The 17,287-nt window shown below is 38.8% G+C and overlaps 1 protein-coding gene across 1 annotated transcript in view; it reads right to left on the reverse strand.

Annotated features, from left to right (window-relative positions):
• Nucleotides 1-7,035: 7,035 nt before the first annotated feature.
• LOC150077645 (homeobox protein dve-1-like) overlaps nucleotides 7,036-17,287 on the reverse strand; it is a 174,430-nt gene continuing 164,178 nt past the window's right edge. The window contains exon 8 of the mRNA XM_090385189.1: nucleotides 7,036-7,270. Coding sequence (XP_090241315.1) covers nucleotides 7,036-7,270 — 235 coding nt within the window. The remainder of the gene's footprint in view (nucleotides 7,271-17,287) is intronic.

A 17,287-nucleotide genomic window follows, 5' to 3' on the forward strand; every position in this document is an offset into this window, starting at 1 on the left:
CAGTTCCTTTGTGATCACATTGTTAGCATTAGAAAGGGCACATGATGCAAGAAAGCAAACTTATATAGCATCAGCCAAAAAAGAACAAAAAGAAAACATATATTTCCTTCTCATTTCACCCATCCACTCACTCCAAATGTTTGTCTAGTTCTGCCTTGAACCTGATTAAGCTATCAACTTCTACAACAACAGATGGAAGTTTGTTCCACCAATCAACCACCGGCTGGCTAAAGGCAAAATTTTTGCACACCTATCCTACAACTAACTTTCCTCAATTTGAATTTATGCCCTCTCAGGCGATTATTTTGAGCAAGAGGAAGAATCCCATCAGCACTGAGCATGCTCAAACCATTCAAAGCTTTATACACCTCACCTTGCAGGTGAATAGTCTCCAGACATTCTAATTTGCAAAATTATCTTTCTTTGTAAGAGCAACCGTTTGTTCTATTCACTAATCCTGTTGCCCTTCTTTGTACTCATTCCAACAGCTTTACATCATTCTTAAAATGAGGTCTCCAGACTTGTGTACAGTCCTCTAGGTGTGGCCTTATACAAGGAGATAATCACCTCCTTATCCCTGCTAGAAAAATTCCTATATATCATTGACAAGACACATTGAGATACTCTTGCAGACCGTCTACACTACTCAGAAAACTTCATATCTGCCTGCACAATTACTCCCAGGAGCTACGTATCAACTCTGTGGTACTACACTGACAGTGGTAGAGAATGAAAAGAACCTGGGGGTTTTTTGTGCAGGCAAATATGAAGTTCTCTGAGCAGTGCAGAATGGCTGCAAGAGTAGCTCATGGTGTCTCGTCAATGATATACAGGAATTTTTCTAGCAGGGATAAGGAGCTGATTATTCCCTTGTATAAGGCAATGGTCAGGCCACACCTAGAGTACTGTATACAGGTCTGGAGGCCTCATTTCAAGAAGGATGTAGAGCCGCTGGAACGAGTACAGAGAAGGGCAACAAGATTAGTGAATGGAACAAAGGGTTGCTCTTACGAAGAAAGGCTTAAGTTTTGCAAATTAGTGTCTGGAGACTAGGCACCGGCGAGATGATCTGATAGAGGTGTATAAAGCCTTGAATGGTTTGAGCATGCTCAATGCCGATGGGATTCTTCCTCTTGCATAAATTCAGATTGAGGAAAGACAGATGTAGGATAGATGTGCGGAAATTTGCCTTTAGCCAGCGGGTAGTTGGTTGGTGGAACAGACTTCCATCCCTTGTGGAAGTTGATAGCCTAAATAAATTTAAGGCTCAGCTGGACAGGTATTTCGAACGAACGGAGGGGTGAAGTGGAAGTGTTTTTTTTTTTTTTTTGGCTGATGCTGCATAAGCTTTCTTTCTTGCATCATATGCCTCTACTTTTCACTCTCTACCACTGTCACTGTAGAACCACACAACTGATATGTTACTTTGGTTTTATTGCTTTCCATAAGCAGTACTTTACATTTGCCAATGTTAAACTTTATTTGCCACCTCTCAGCCCATCTACTCAACTTTTCTACATCCTGTTGCCGGCACGTACCATTGTTAGTGTCATTAACAACCCTGCTGACCTTTGTATCATCTTCAAACTTGGACACCAAGCTTGATATACTATCACCAATATCATTAATGAATACAGAAACCAATAATGGACCCAACACTGAACCCTTAGGTACTCCACTAATAACATTAGTCCCCAAAGAGCAGTGTCCATTGATTACCACTCTCTGTCTTCTCCCACTCAACCACCCCTTTATCCATAGCAGCAATTTGCCCCCAATGTAATTAATTTACATTGGATTAATTTACATTAATTACATAATTAATTTACATTAATTACATAATTAATTTACATAATTTACATTTAGATTATGTAATATAATTAATTATATTTAACATAATTAATTATAACTAATTAATAAATTAATAGAATCATGACTCAGACCAGAGCAGCAAAGCAAAAGGCTCAAGCTAATGGAAGCGCTGTGGCTCAGAGCAGAACTGAGGGGGGCAGTTGTCCTCTGACTCACAGCCTTATAAAATGCACTGTTTGCTTGATGTTTGCAGAGCAATCGGGTACGGGACATGATACTGTCAAGGGGGATGTCTTTGTGTGTGCGCGATGCAAGGAGTGTATCGATATCAGGCAACAACTCGGCGTTCTTGTGGGCCTATATGAGAGCTTGAAGGACAGGGTGGATGCCCTCGAAGAAACTAAATTGAGGGGCCCATCAAGCTCTCAGCTGCCCACATCAACGCCAGAGCTTGCACTTGGGCATCGCGTGACACAGAGACAACCCCCAAGGCAGAATGCGCTGGTCCCGAAGGAACTAGTAGTTGTTGGTGACTCTATTGTCAGGGAAACGGGGAACATGCTTTGTAAAAAAGATAGGTGGAACAGGACCAGGGTATGTCTGCCAGGGGCAAAGGTTGATGACATTGTAGAGCGAATATCATCTTTTAAGGGCACAAAAGGTGATATAGTTGTACACGTTGGCACTAATAATATTAAGAGTAGGAGACCGGCAGAATTACTTAACAAGTACAGGTCACTGTTGAACAAAAGCCGAGAATTAGGGTTGAATTTGAAAGTGTCTGCAATTCTGCCCAGACACGATAGGAGGGAGTATATGATGAGAGCCTTGTCGATCAATTCGGCCCTGGAAAGATTGTGCAAGGCTCAAGGGGTAGAATTTTTTTCAGCCTGGACTGTACTTGTTAACAGGAGAGATTGCTTCTACAGGGATGGGATACACTTAAATAGAAAGGGTGCAAGAATATTTGCTGATGCTATCGAGGCAGTGTTAGGTGGGTCGGAAAACTGCTAGCTTGGGGGGAGACAAAGACCAATAGATTGACAGTAGCCACTGGCAGAGGTGAAAGAGATTCTTGCACTGCTTCTATTAGAATGAGCAGAAGCCTGAAAAATAAGATGCATGGTATTTCAGAGACTGCTGGGAGCCATTGCGGTACAAATAAACACATGGGTTGTGTTAGGGTAGCTAAGAATAGAAACAGGTGCAGGTATACTTGCGTGTACACCAATGCTAGGAGTTTAGTAAATAAATTTGATGAATTTGAGGTATTGCTCAAAACATCAAAGGCAGATATTGTTGGGATATCAGAGACGTGGTGTCACACAGATATAAGGGATGCAGAACTGCAATTTGGGGAGTACAACGTCTACAGAAAGGATAGACAGGATAGGAAGGGGGGAGGGGTTATGCTATTAGTTAAGAAACACATAAAAACCAAGGAAGTGAAGCCAGTCGACATCGCTGGACAGTGCAGTGTTGAGTCAGTTTGGTGTGACATAAGCATTGGGAGATCAAAATTGAGAGTAGGAGTGTGCTATAGGCCTAATGACTCTGATGAGTATAATAAGGAACTGTACAGGGAAATAGAGTGGGCCAGTAAATCAGAGAGTCTTATAATGGGAGATTTTAATTTCCCAGATATTGACTGGAATTTGGGGGCTGGTTACTCACACACTAGCAGGGCTTTTGTGGATTTATTGGATGATTGTTTTCTACATCAGCATGTTCAGGAGGCAACTAGAGGGAGTAATACTCTTGATTTGATTATCAGCAGTGATTCTTCATGCATTAAGAATCTGCAGATAAATGAACCACTAGGTGGCAGTGATCACCGTGTGCTGAAGTGGGATTTACTGAAAGAGGTAACTACCATTAGGGGTAAAGGGAAGGGTTATTGCTTCCGTAAAGGCGACTACGATGGACTGAGACAGTATTTAAATTCTATACAGTGGGACCAACTGATGATGTTACCAACAGCAAATTCAAAATGGGAAGCATTCAAAGAACATATCTTGGAAGCTACTAGGCTTTACATACCAACTAAGAAATATTGTTCAAGGTTTAGGCCAAAATGGATGTCAGATGAACTAATGAGGCATATGGCAGAGAAGAAAAATGCATGGGATACTTACAAATTAACACATGACACAGAAGCCTATGATAGATACAAGTTGATATGCAACCAAGTTACAAAGGAGGTTAGGCAGGCGAAGGCAGATTACGAGAAATCCTTGGCAAGGGATGCAAAGAAAAACAGCAAAGAGTTCTTTACTTATGTAAACTCTAGAAGGAAGGGGATGAATCAGATTGGTCCACTTGATATTGATGGGTCAACTGTTGATGATCCTGCTCAGGTAGCTAACAAACTAAATGAATATTTTGCATCGACATTCACACATGAGGAGTTATTCAGCAAGGGGAATGCCAGAGGTGTATTCAACTCTAGCAGTAAGCTACAGAATCTTGAAATAACTGGGAGTAAAGTGGAGGAGAAACTGTTGAAGATAAACACAAGAAAGGCACCCGGGGTGGATGGGATCTATCCAGTTATATTAAAGGAGGCAGCAAAGGAAGTAAGCAAACCCTTAGCCATAATTATGAGAGCTTCCTTGGATTCAGGGGAGGTACCCATAGACTGGAAATGTGCAAATGTGACCCCAATTCACAAAGGAGGATCAAAGGCTGACACAAGTAACTATAGACCTGTGAGCTTAACTTCTGTTCCAGGAAAATTAATGGAGGCACTGGTTAAAGAAGCACTGCAGGATCATTTAGACAAGACTTCAGTTATAGCTCAGACACAGCATGGTTTTGTTAAGGGGAAGTCTTGCCTGACCAACTTGATTGGATACTATGATGCAGTCACAAAAGAACTGGATGCAGGGAATAACTTTGATATTATATACTTGGATCTTAGAAAGGCTTTTGATACTGTTGCACATGAAAGACTGCTACACAAATTGGAGCAGTGTGACATTGGAGGCAAATTGCTGCTATGGATAAAGGGGTGGTTGAGTGGGAGAAGACAGAGAGTGGTAATCAGTGGACACTGCTCATCGTGGACTAATGTTATTAGTGGAGTCCCTCAGGGCTCAGTGTTGGGTCCATTATTGTTTTCTGTATTTATAAATGATATTGATGATGGTATATCAAGCTTAATGTCCAAGTTTGCAGATGATACAAAGGTTGGCAGGGTTGTCAAGGACACTACTGACACCATGCTGCTGCAACAGGGTCTGGAAAGGTTGAGCAGATGGGCTGAGAGGTGGCAAATGAAGTTTAACATTGACAAATGTAAAGTACTACACATGGGAAACAGCAACCCCAGGGCAACGTATCAACTCTGTGGTACTACACTGACAGTGGTAGAGAATGAAAGGGACTTGGGGGTGATTGTGCAGGCAGATATGAAGTTCTCTGAGCAGTGCAGACGAGCTGCAAGAGTAGCTCATGGAGTATTGTCAATGATATACAGGAATTTTTCCAGCAGGGATAAGGAGGTGATTATTCCATTGTATAAGGCAATGGTCAGGCCACACCTAGAGTACTGTATACAGGTCTGGAGGCCTCATTTCAAGAAGGATGTAGAGCTGCTGGAACGAGTACAGAGAAGGGCAACAAGATTAGTGAATGGAACAAAGGGGTGCTCTTACGAGGAAAGGCTTAAGTTTTGCAAATTACAGTGTCTGGAGACTAGGCACCAGCGAGGTGATCTGATAGAGGTGTATAAAGCCTTGAATGGTTTAAGCATGCTTAATGCTGATGGGATTCTTCCTCTAGCTCAGAAAAATCACCTGAGAGGGCATAAATTCAAATTGAGGAAAGACAGATGTAGGATAGACGTGCGGAAATTTGCCTTTAGCCAGCGGGTGGTTGGTTGGTGGAACAGACTGCCATCCCTTGTGGTGGAGGTTGATAGCCTAAATAAGTTTAAGGCTCAGCTGGACAGATATTTTGAACGAACAGAGGGGTGAAGTGGAAGTGGATTTTTTTTTTTTGGCTGATGCTGCATAAGCTTGCTTTCTTGCATCAAATGCCTCTACTAATGCTAATGCTAATGCCACACTGCTCCAATTTGTGCAGCAATCTTCCATGTGCAACAGTATTAAAAGCCTTTCTAAGATCCAAATATATGGATATCAAAATTATTCTTTGCATCCAGTTCCTTTGTGACTACATCATAGTATCCAATAAAATTAGTCAGAAAAGACTTCCCTTTAACAAACCCATGCTGTGTCTTAACTATTACTGCAGTCTTGTCTAGATGATCTTGAAATGCTTCTTTAACCAGCGATTCCATTATTTTCCCTTGAACAAAAGTTAAACTAACAGGTCTATAGTTACTTGTGTCACTGTTTGAACCCACCTTTGTGAATTGGTGATACATTTGCACACCTCCAGTCCATGGGGACCTCCCCGGAGTCCAAGGAAGCTCTCATAATTAGGGCTAAGGGTTTGCTGCCTTTTTTTTATATAACTGGATAGATCCCATCCACCCCAGATGCCTTTTTTATGTCTAATTTCAATAGTTTCTCCTCCACTTTGCTCTCAGTTATTAGAAAATCACTTATCTCCCTGTTAGAATTTGATAAACTTCTGTCACTCCCCGTATTCACAGAAACTGTGGCTGGTATTATGAAGGGAGAATCCCTGAGCCTCTCTCTCCTATTCTCCAGGTAAAGTTATAGTAACTTCAGTTTGTTTCACTAGCTGAAACAGTCATTCTGAGGTAAGTGTATTCATGCAACACAAAACAAAACATAGCCTGGAGTTTTTTTCGATGGGAAAATAGCATCCAACACTTTAAATAAAGCTTGTTTTCTTTTTTGTAACAGCTGTTGTCACTAATTTCCGAACAATTCTCATATCATAAATCTTTAGTAGAATTACAATAAGTATAAGTCTGGAGGGTAAGAAAAATGCAGCTTTACTGTTAATGTAACTTCAATGTACATAAAAATAAGAACACTTCATCAGTAATGAGTTTTAAGACTTTCTTTACTATACAGTCCTACCATACTATTCAAAACAGTCAGGGGTATAAAATGAATGATGACAAGGATGTACAAGATGAAATCTAGAGCGGTTACTAGAGCAAAGGCATGTTCACATTTATACCATGATTCAATGCACATAAATACTGTACATTAACAAAAATCTGTTTAAAGAATCTTACTATAAAATATATACATATTAATATTTATTTTAACAAAAAATTATTCAAATGTCCACATTTACAGTTTCCCTGCTGTCACTATGTTCTGCATGATCAATATCTAGAACACTTATGTTAGTATCCTGATTTATTCCTTTTATTTCTCCTAACTGTTCTACTTTTTTGTGCCTCTTTCTTGGTCTATATACACCACCACCATCTTCAGACTTTTCATTTTTTCTTGCACGCTGGCGTTCATTTTTCCACCAATTCTTCAAGGTAACTAGAGTGATTTTGGGTCTGAAAATGTAATGTATTAAAACATTTAAAATCTTATATATATTCAAATATATGTTAAATTTAGCTGAATGTATGAAAATTAATTGTAACAAGGATTTTGACAAATTGGGGAATAGCAATCCCAAAATAAATATTATACACTTGGCCGGGTTGAATTAAAAACTGTAGAGGAAGTCTGGGAGTTATGATACAGGCAAAGGTTTTTTGAGCAGCATAAACAGGCAGCCAGGAAAACCCATGGTGTCCTATCGATGATTTATTGAACAGTATCCTGTAGAGATAAATAGGTGATAATCCCACTGTATAAGGCACCTGTACGATTACATTTGGAATACAGTGTCCAAGTATTGAGACATCTAAAAAAAGGCATTGAACTTCTTGAAAGGATCCAAGGACACACTAGTTGCATGGTGAGATCGGCAAATGGGTGACCACATGAGAGAAAGAGTGATTATTTGGGCTACAGAGCTTGACAACCAGGCACCTTAGAGAGGACCTGATTGATGTTTATAGGCTCTGAAATGGGTTAGTAAAATGAATGAAGGCAAAACTTTTTCAGTGTTATAAAGAATTCCAGAACAAGGGGCTATAAATTCAAATAACAGGGGAAAGAAGTTTAGACTACATTGTACGAAGAAGTGCTGTATAGAGCAGGGACTTCCCTTTGGCTTCCCTTGCACTATATGGCTATACTAAGTTTTTTTTTTTTTTATTGAGAATATTTAAATTTCTCTTAATACCTACAGGGCAATTTTTTTTGTGGGAGGATTGTAGTGTGGCATGCAGTGCCACTTTACAATCCTTTATAAGGAAGAATAGGTGAGGAGGATTCATTGGACATATTTTGTCTGTGTGATAAATATTTAGGCTCTAAGATTAAGATTAAATATTCGACAGTTAGAATGTTCTAAGAGTACAGGAGACTATATGGTAGTTAATGCTATATAAAGAGGTTTAAAATTTGACATACAGGAGCAAACATTTTAAAAAATAAGGGATGTATTCATTGGGGATTGAGACAGAGAGAATCAGCATTAAAATATGGTTAAGAAAATAAGGAAATGTTGCAAGCTTAATGGTTTGGGTAAAAATAATTTTTAAAAAACACTGTATATCCAAAAATAATTAATTGAAACAGTGGACATTAGTCAGGCACTGAAGAAGGATAACAGCACAACCTCATAATTAAATTCATTGACTGAAAATATAAAAATAAATAGTGAAAAACCAATGAATAATACATATCATTATTATTTCAATAAAGATTTCTATATACAGTATATCCCACCAAGAAATAAAGGAGTTTACAGGAGATCACTATTTAAATTTTAAGGTTTAATTTTCAATTTTGAGAAATGCATAATTTTGTATTAGCAAATAGGTTAACAAAGTGACAGCCATTTTTCTAAAGATAAGATGAGATCTAGGAACATAAATATCTATTAAAACTCTAAGAACTTCATACATGCTACACAGCTAGGTAGGGATGGTGGAGAGAATCCAATGGATATTTAAACAGCAAAGATATATTTATTTGGGGGAGAGATGCAAAATAGTTTTTCCTCATATGAAAACATTACAGTGGCCATTTTGGTGAATAGATAAAGAAGAAGGAAAGCAGCAGTGGTACCACCTAACAATATAGAGTTGAGAGTGAATAAAATAATATTACTAGAGATATTTAAGTTAGTGTACTGGCTGATTTTATATACATGCATGGCAAAATTAGAGGGCACACCACAACAGAGAATAATACACAGAAACAGACTGGCAGATGATACTAAAATATAGAAAATGGGGAAAATATGAAGAAAGGAGATAAAAAAAAATACGGATTTTTTCAGTAACAGTATAAATGAAGGGAGAGATGTAGAGACAAATAAATTTAATTTAAACAAGGGTAAAAGGGGGAAAAAGGTGGGAAAATATGTACAGTAAGTCAGGAGGACTTTGATAAATGGTAATGAGTAACTTAGAGAGTGTTAGGTGGGGATGTAGTTTTTCAAATTGAATATAGGCCAAATGAAGGGATGTCGATGTTGGTCTAAATAAAAATATTTAAAGAATGATGCTTCAAGTAGAAGCAATAAGAAAAATCTGAAGAAATTAAACAATGGGAAAAAGAAAAAGCAGAATAAAAGATTCATAAAGAAAATTGGTTTTCAAAATTGGAAAATTGGTCCAAAATTTAAGGACCGGTCAGGTTTTCATCTGTAGCTTCTCATAGGAGTGGCCTGGATATGGGAAAAGCATACCAAAGGAACCTCGTGAGGTACCTTTGATGAAGGAAACACCGACACAACAACAGAAATAAAACGGTACAGAGGAACTTTATTCAAAAATGGCAACATAGCACTGGCTGCCATGATACAGATGCATCACTGCCAAACATGGAACAAAAAGGAAGAGGTGGTCCACAGTAGGAGATATGGCCATCCCTAATGTCGATGCAGGCTTTTCACCACCTGTCCGTACTTAGAACAATGTTGTTGATAAGTTCTTGCGGTAACATCATCCATTCCTCTGTCAGTGCCATCTTCAGCTGGTGAACGTTTTCTGGTGGGTGTGGATGTGCCGTTAGGCATCTCTCCAGAGCATCCCATATATGTCCGATGGGATTTAGATAGGTGGAAAGGGCAGGCGAATCCATACGACCAATGTCCTCACTTTCCAAAAGCATATATCAACAGCTGCAGTGTGATTGGGTGTGGCGTTATCACGAACTCGCGGCCAATGGCACCTTGGAACAGACACACATGGGGAAGGATTACCTCAGTACAGTAGTGTTCACCGGTTACAGTACTGCCTTCCAGTATCTGGAGTTGTGTACGTCCATCCAGAATAAGGCCTCCCCAGACAAGAACACCTCGACCGCTATATCGATCCCTTTCAGTGATGTTTGTGGAGTGATACTGTGTCAAACTTTTGGCCAGATTAGCTGACATCCAGAATCACTGCTGAGACTGAATCTATCCTCATCAGTAAAGAGTACCTTAAGTAAAGATTTTGTGGTTGTAACCTTTAGATATAGTGTTGGTCCTTAAGTTTTGCACATCAGTGTAGCTAGGAATACAAAGATGGAAAAATGGATGTATAAAAAAAAATGGAAAAATACAAAGTAAAAAAACGAAAGGAAAAGTTGAAGATGTGGAGGTGAATGAGAGGGAATTAGAATGGGAAGAAATTGTTTTAGGTAGAGCATTAGAAAATGTCAAGTCAGGTTTAGAAAGCCAAGCTTCCTAAAACAGGTCTCCAATAAACCAACGGAGGACTAGAAGTAAAGTAAGTTTACATTATGATGAAGAGAGCAATGACGGATCACCAACATCTCATGGTAGTAGATTGCCTAGCTTGAGTTTTAGACGAAGTGAGGGAAAGAAAAATATTCTAAAAAATAAAGAAAATGAAGGCACAAAACTAAGGAAACGAGGGAGGAAGAAGAAATTCTGAAGGTGAAAGAGAACACTGTCTTAGATATGGTATTAGCGAATAAAATTAAAGCACAAAATGTACAGCAAACAAAGACAAAGCACAATGAAAAGTGGAATAAATTATGTAAGTAATATACCGGTGGAAGAAAAGAAAGACTCTGAATTGGACTATGAGCCAGATGTAGAACTGGAAGCAAATGAAGAAATCACAAATATTAAGAACATGGAAGAGCAACAAATAGGGGATGGAGTAACAGGAAGAATAGAACTATACCCACTCAATGAACTGATTATGCAATTGTAAAGGGATATTGAAGGATATTTACTTACAAAAGAAAAAAAAAAAAAAGAAGGTTTGAGCAGAAAGGTTAAAGCAATATTTTGGCATGGTGGGGAGTACTGGAGAGTGCACTAGTAGAGTTGGGAGTGAATATTGAGAAACTGAAAGATACGGAGGAGGAAATAATTAGAACAAAACAGGTGTTGAGAAGAAAACTATATAGTGATGTACTTCATATCTGACTGCACAATTACTCCCAGGAAGGAAATATAGGAGGGGAGAATATAGATGTGAATCATTCAAGGCCTTATACACCTCATTCAGATCACCGCACAGGTACCTAGTCTCCAGCCACTGCAATTTGCAGAACTTAAGCCTCTCTTGGTAAGAGGATCCCTTCATTCCTGTCACCAATCTTGTTGCCCTTCTCTGTACACGCTCAAGCAAATCTACATCCTTCCAAAAATGAAGCCTCCAGATCTGTATGTAGTACTCAAGGCGCAGCCTGACCATTGCCTTATACAGAGGGACAATCACCTCCTTCTCCCTGCTAACAAAATTCCTATATATCATTGACAAAACCCCATGAGCTGCCCCGGCAGCCTGTCTGCATTGCTCAGAAAACTTCATATCTGACTGCACAATTACTCCCAGGTCTTTTTCATTTTCTACCACCTTAAGTATAGTACCACACAGTTGGTACGTTTCTCTGGGGTTACTTCTACCCATATGCAGTAACCCCAGAGAAACGTACAAACTGTACAAACTGTACGTACTGCATTTACATGAAGTCAGTTACATGATTTCCCACTTATACAATGGGATATCAATTATTTAAATAATCCAACTGGTAGACTGCACCACACACACTTCTTGCTGTATTAAAACTTAGTTGCTGCTTTTCTGCCCATCTCTGAAGTCTATCTAAGTCACCCTGAAGAAGTGCTTGGCACTGATCATTAACTACTCTATTGATGTTGATATCATCTGCAAATTGTAACATCACAGCCTCTATTCCTTTGCAAATCATTTAAGAAAATCAGAAACAAGAATGGTCCCAGTACTGAGCTAACATGAGAAGTGTAGTTCCCCAAGGATCAGTGGGGAACTGGTCCTCGGGGAACTACACTTCTCATGTTAGCTCAATCTGAAGAATAATTGTTAATCACAAACCCTCTGCTATATGCAATCAATCTGAGGATTTTCCCTGTAATTCTAACATGTCCCAGCTTATACAGTAAGCTCTCATGACACTGAGTCATGCTTTACTGAAACCTAAGTAAACAATGTCAAAATTATTTCATACATTATCTCATCAGTAACTCTGTCAAAATAACTAACAAGTTGGTTAAACATTTTCTCTTTACAAAACCATTCTGCTTTTCTTCAGAATTTCATTTATAATTAAATGAACTTGCAATGCAATGCAATGCAATCTATCACTGCCGCTGACATGGTTTTCTCTACCACTGAAGTCAGACTGATCAGTCAGTTGTTAACTCTTAGTTTATTTATTTTACTTTTAGTGCTACTTTTATGTATTGGCAATACATTGGCACTTGTCCAATCCAAGGCAATAATTTCTGAATCATCTAATGATGACCTCATAATTAATATCAATTGTTTGATGCACTCTCTTGCAGCATCTCTCAAAATTACTGGGTATATGCTATCAATTTCAGGAACCTTAGCTTTGCTTGTATTTTGGTTCATAAGTTTTCTAATAAATAATCGTCCCAATTTTAATATTGCTAGTTTCAAACTTTCTAGCTTCACTTATACAGTTTCTCTTCACGACGATGGATCTTATTTCTGTAAATATTGATACAAAGTATTTCGTGTCCAAATTAAAAAGTGGGCATATGCAAAGTGATTTAACTGAAGTGTTTGAGGCTTTAAAAGGATTGCATATACATTACATTTTCAGATAGCATCTGTGCTCATATTCTTGGATATAGTAATGAAAGAAGCATACTTAACACACTAGTCTGAATATGAAAAGAACCAGGATTGCAATACAGTCCAATATGAAGTTCTCTCAAGAGAGAAGCAAGGCTGCTAAGACAGCACACAGGATACAGTTAATGATACACAGGAATTCTGCTCAGTAGATGAAAAGTAATTATTCCACTGTATGAATAAATGGTCACATCATGTATTGAATATACAGGTCTGGAAATGCCATGATTAGTTTTGGATCCAAAGAAAGCTTTAGTTTGCCTTTAGTCAAAACGTAAATCAATTACTGAAATAACTACTTAGCTTTGTAGAATCAGAGTTTAAAGAGAGAGATTAGAAAAATATTTGCAAGTTGATTTTTTTTTATAAAACCAGAGACATTTTATTTTTATTTTATTTTTTTGGATGGTAGATGCTATATGTTTTGCTTCCCAAGGATCATCAATGGCTGATTTTAGATAACTATTTTGCAAGATTTAAGTGGGATGATAAACTCAGTTTTGCTCAAAGTTTCACTTATGTTAAGACAAAAATATGCTGCTTTATGGGCTACTAGACAAGAACTTGTAGGAATTAGGGAGCCTCTTCTAGTGATTCCATACATTTTAAAGTTCCTACTCCAATGCTTGCCTCCCAAATTTGGATCCCATACAATTTAAAGTTCCTACTCCAATGCCTACTCCAGAGAAGAAAAATGCATGGGATACATATAAATTAATGGGTGACATGGAAGCCTATGATAGATATAAGCTGATCTGTAACCAAGTCACAAAGGAGATTAGGCAGGCAAATGCAGATTATGAGAAATCTTTGGCAAAGGATGCAAAGAACAACAATAAAGAGTTCTTTACCTATGTAAACTCTAGAAGGAAAGGGATGAATCAGATTGGTCCACTGGATATTGATGGTTCAACTGTTGATGATCCTGCTCAGGTGGCTAACAAGCTACATGAGTATTTTGCATCTACATTCACACATGAGGAGTTATTCAGGGAGAGGAATGCCAGAGGTGAGTTAAAATTTGGCCGTGAGCTAGATGATTTTGTAATAATTGAGAGGAAAGCGGAGGAGAAATTGTTGAAGATAAATATAAAAAAGGCACATGGGGTGGATGGGATCTATCCAGTTATATTAAAGGAGGCAGCAAAGGAAGTAAGCAAACCCTAGCCATAATTATGAGAGCTTCTTTGGACTCAGGGGAGGTACCCATGGACTGGAGATGTGCGAATGTGACCCCAATTCACAAAGGAGGATCAAAGGGCGACACAAGTAATTATAGACTTGTTAGTTTAACTTCAGTTCCAGGAAAATTAATGGAGGCACTGGTTAAAGAAGCATTGCAGGATCATCTAGACAAGACTGCGTAATAGTTAAGACACAGCATAGGTTTGTTAAAGGGAGTTCTTTTCTGACCAATTTTATTGGATACTATGATGTAGTCACAAAGGGACTGGATGCAAAGAATAATTTTGATATCATATATTTGGATCTTAGAAAGGCTTTTGATACAGTTGCACATGGAAGACTGTTGCACAAATTGGAGCAGTGTAGCATTGGAGGCAAATTGCTGCTATGGATAAAGGGATGGTTGAGTGGGAGAAGACAGAGAGCGGTAATCAATGGACACTGCTCATCTGGAATGTTATTAATGGAGTCTCTCAGGTTTCAGTGTTGGGTCCATTGTTGTTTTCTGTATTTATAAATAATATTGATGATGGTATATCAAGCTTAAACCAAGTTTGCAGATGATACTAAGGTTGGCAAGGTTGTTAAGGACACTACTGATGCTATGCTGCTGCAACAGGATCATGGGCTGAGAGGTGGCAAATGAAATTTAACATTGACATATGTAAAGTACTACATAGGGGAAACAGCAACCCCAGAGCAACGTATCAACTCTGTGGTACTACACTGACAGTAGTAGAGAACGAAAAGGACCTGGGGCAATTGTGCAGGCGGAAATGAAGTTTTCTGAGCGGTGCAGGCAGAAATGAAGTTTTCTGAACAGTGCAGACAGTCTGCAAGAGTAGCTTATGGTGTCTTGTCAATGATATACAGGAATTTTTCTAGTAGGGATAAGGAGGTGATTATCCCCTTGTATAAGGCAATGGTCAGGCCACACGTCGAGTACTGTATACAGGTCTGGAGGCCTCCTTTTAAGAAGGATGTAACGAGTACAGAGAAGGGCAACAAGATTAGTGAATGGAACAAAGGGTGGTTCTTACGAAGAAAGACTTCAGTTTTGCAAATTACAGTGTATGGAGACTAGCCACCTGCGAGGTGATCTGATTGAGGTGTATAAAGCTTTGAATGGTTTGAGCATGCTCAATGCTGATGGGATTCTTCCTATTGCTCAGAATAATCACCTGAGAGGACATAAATTCAAATTGAGGAAAGACAGATGTAGGATAGATGTGGAACAGACTTCCATCCTTTGTTGTGGAAGTTGATAGCCTAAATAAATTTAAGGCTGAGCTGGACAGGTATTTGGAATGAACGGAGGGGTGAAATGGGGCGGTTTTTTTTTGGCTGATGCTGCATAAGCTTGCTTTCTTGCATCATATGCCTCTACCAATACTATTGCTAATGCCTGCCTCTCAAATTTAGTGTTCTGATCCTGATTCAACACTGCAAATCCATCCACAAGATTGCATATTGGCTCTTGAGATGATTTAATGGAGTAGGCTTGCTTCCCCCTTCACTATTTCAAGGGCCATTCTCTATGAAGCCTTAACTCTGGATGCAGTGGATAATCAATAGGAATATACAACCTCTCACAAAATTCTTATGGGCAGATTAGATGCACCAGCACTGGAAGATGTTGCTAAACCTGTACTAGCTACATGCAATAGTGGAGCAAATCTCCAACTTGATATAACCATCAACTAGCTGGAGGACTTTGAAGATTCTTACCAGAAAATACAGGAGAAATTTTCAACTCCCAGCAGACTGCTGCAGAAAAGCCCTGCAAGGATGTAGCATTCCAGGAGATCTTTCAGATTTATTTTGCAAGTTTAAAAACAAATGTGAGAAGCCACTAGATTCCCAAGATCATCATACTAGGCATCCTCCATATAGGAGTGGACTGTGGCAAATAAAAGGGAATTGTGACAGAATAAAAGTGTATTGCAAATACCATGAGCTCAAGGTTCCTCTTTTAAAAAATAATGTTGATAAATAGTAAACTATGGATTGGTAGCTTGTATGTATTTATTAACAATTGAGTAAATATATATTAAATACAAAATCTGTATATATTATTCTTGGATTAGCTTAAGTGTTCTTAGCCTAAGTGTTCAGTAAATGTAACCCACTGTGCATGCAGTAACCCCAGAATGTAAATAGAACCTTCCTGTTTTTTTTTTTTTTTTTTTGTTCTAGGGTTTTAGGCACATCTTAGACTATACTGCACTGTATAAATTATGTCTGTAAATTTTGTGCGTTATGTGAATGACTTGCCTGTGTGCTGAACAAAAAAAAAAAAAAAAAAAAACCCTCAAATTTCTGGGATAAAAAAAACCCTGCTACTCTCACCTGATGCCAACTAACTCAACCAGGTGAAAAGCCCATAAAAATTGCTGACATCATTGAAGGGATTCAAACTGGTGTAGGGAGGATGACAATTCTGTAAACTGTATTATACACAAGCGCACACCCTCCTGGAATATAGCATGGAATGCCTTTGTGGAATTTTAGCATTTAGCATTAGCAGAGGCATATGATGCAAGAAAGCAAGATTATACAACATCAACCAAAAAAAAAAAAAAATCTCCCCCTTCACCCATCTATCCATTCATTCCAAATGTTTGTCTAGTATGGCCTTGAATTTATTTAAGCTGTGAACTTCCACAACGACAGAAGTTTGTTCCAGCAATCAACCACCTGCTGGCAAAAGGCAAATTTCTGCACATCTATTCTACAACTGTTTTTCCTCAATTTGAATTTATGACCCCACGGGTGCAGAATCTGAGCAAGACGAAGAATCCCATCAGCATTGAGCTTGCTCAACCCATTCAAGGCCTTATACACCTCAATCAGATCACCGCGCAGGTGCCTAGTCTCCAGCCACTGCAATTTGCAGAACTTAAGCCTCTTTTGGTAAGAGGATCCCTTCATTCCCCTCACCAATCTTGTTGCCCTTCTCTGTACACGCTCAAGCAAATCTACATTCTTCCTAAAATGAGGCCTCCAGACCTGTATGCAGTACTCAAGGCGTGGCCTGACCATTGCTTTATACAGAGGGACAATCACCTCCTTCTCCCTGCTAGCAAAATTCCTATATATCATTGACAAAACCCCATGACCTGCCCTGGCAGCCTGTCTGCATTGCTCAGAAAACTTCATATC

This window comes from Mastigoproctus giganteus, chromosome 11, assembly GCF_048544385.1.
Source record: "Mastigoproctus giganteus isolate SK-2022 chromosome 11, ASM4854438v1, whole genome shotgun sequence".
Lineage (NCBI taxonomy): Eukaryota > Metazoa > Arthropoda > Arachnida > Uropygi > Thelyphonidae > Mastigoproctus > Mastigoproctus giganteus.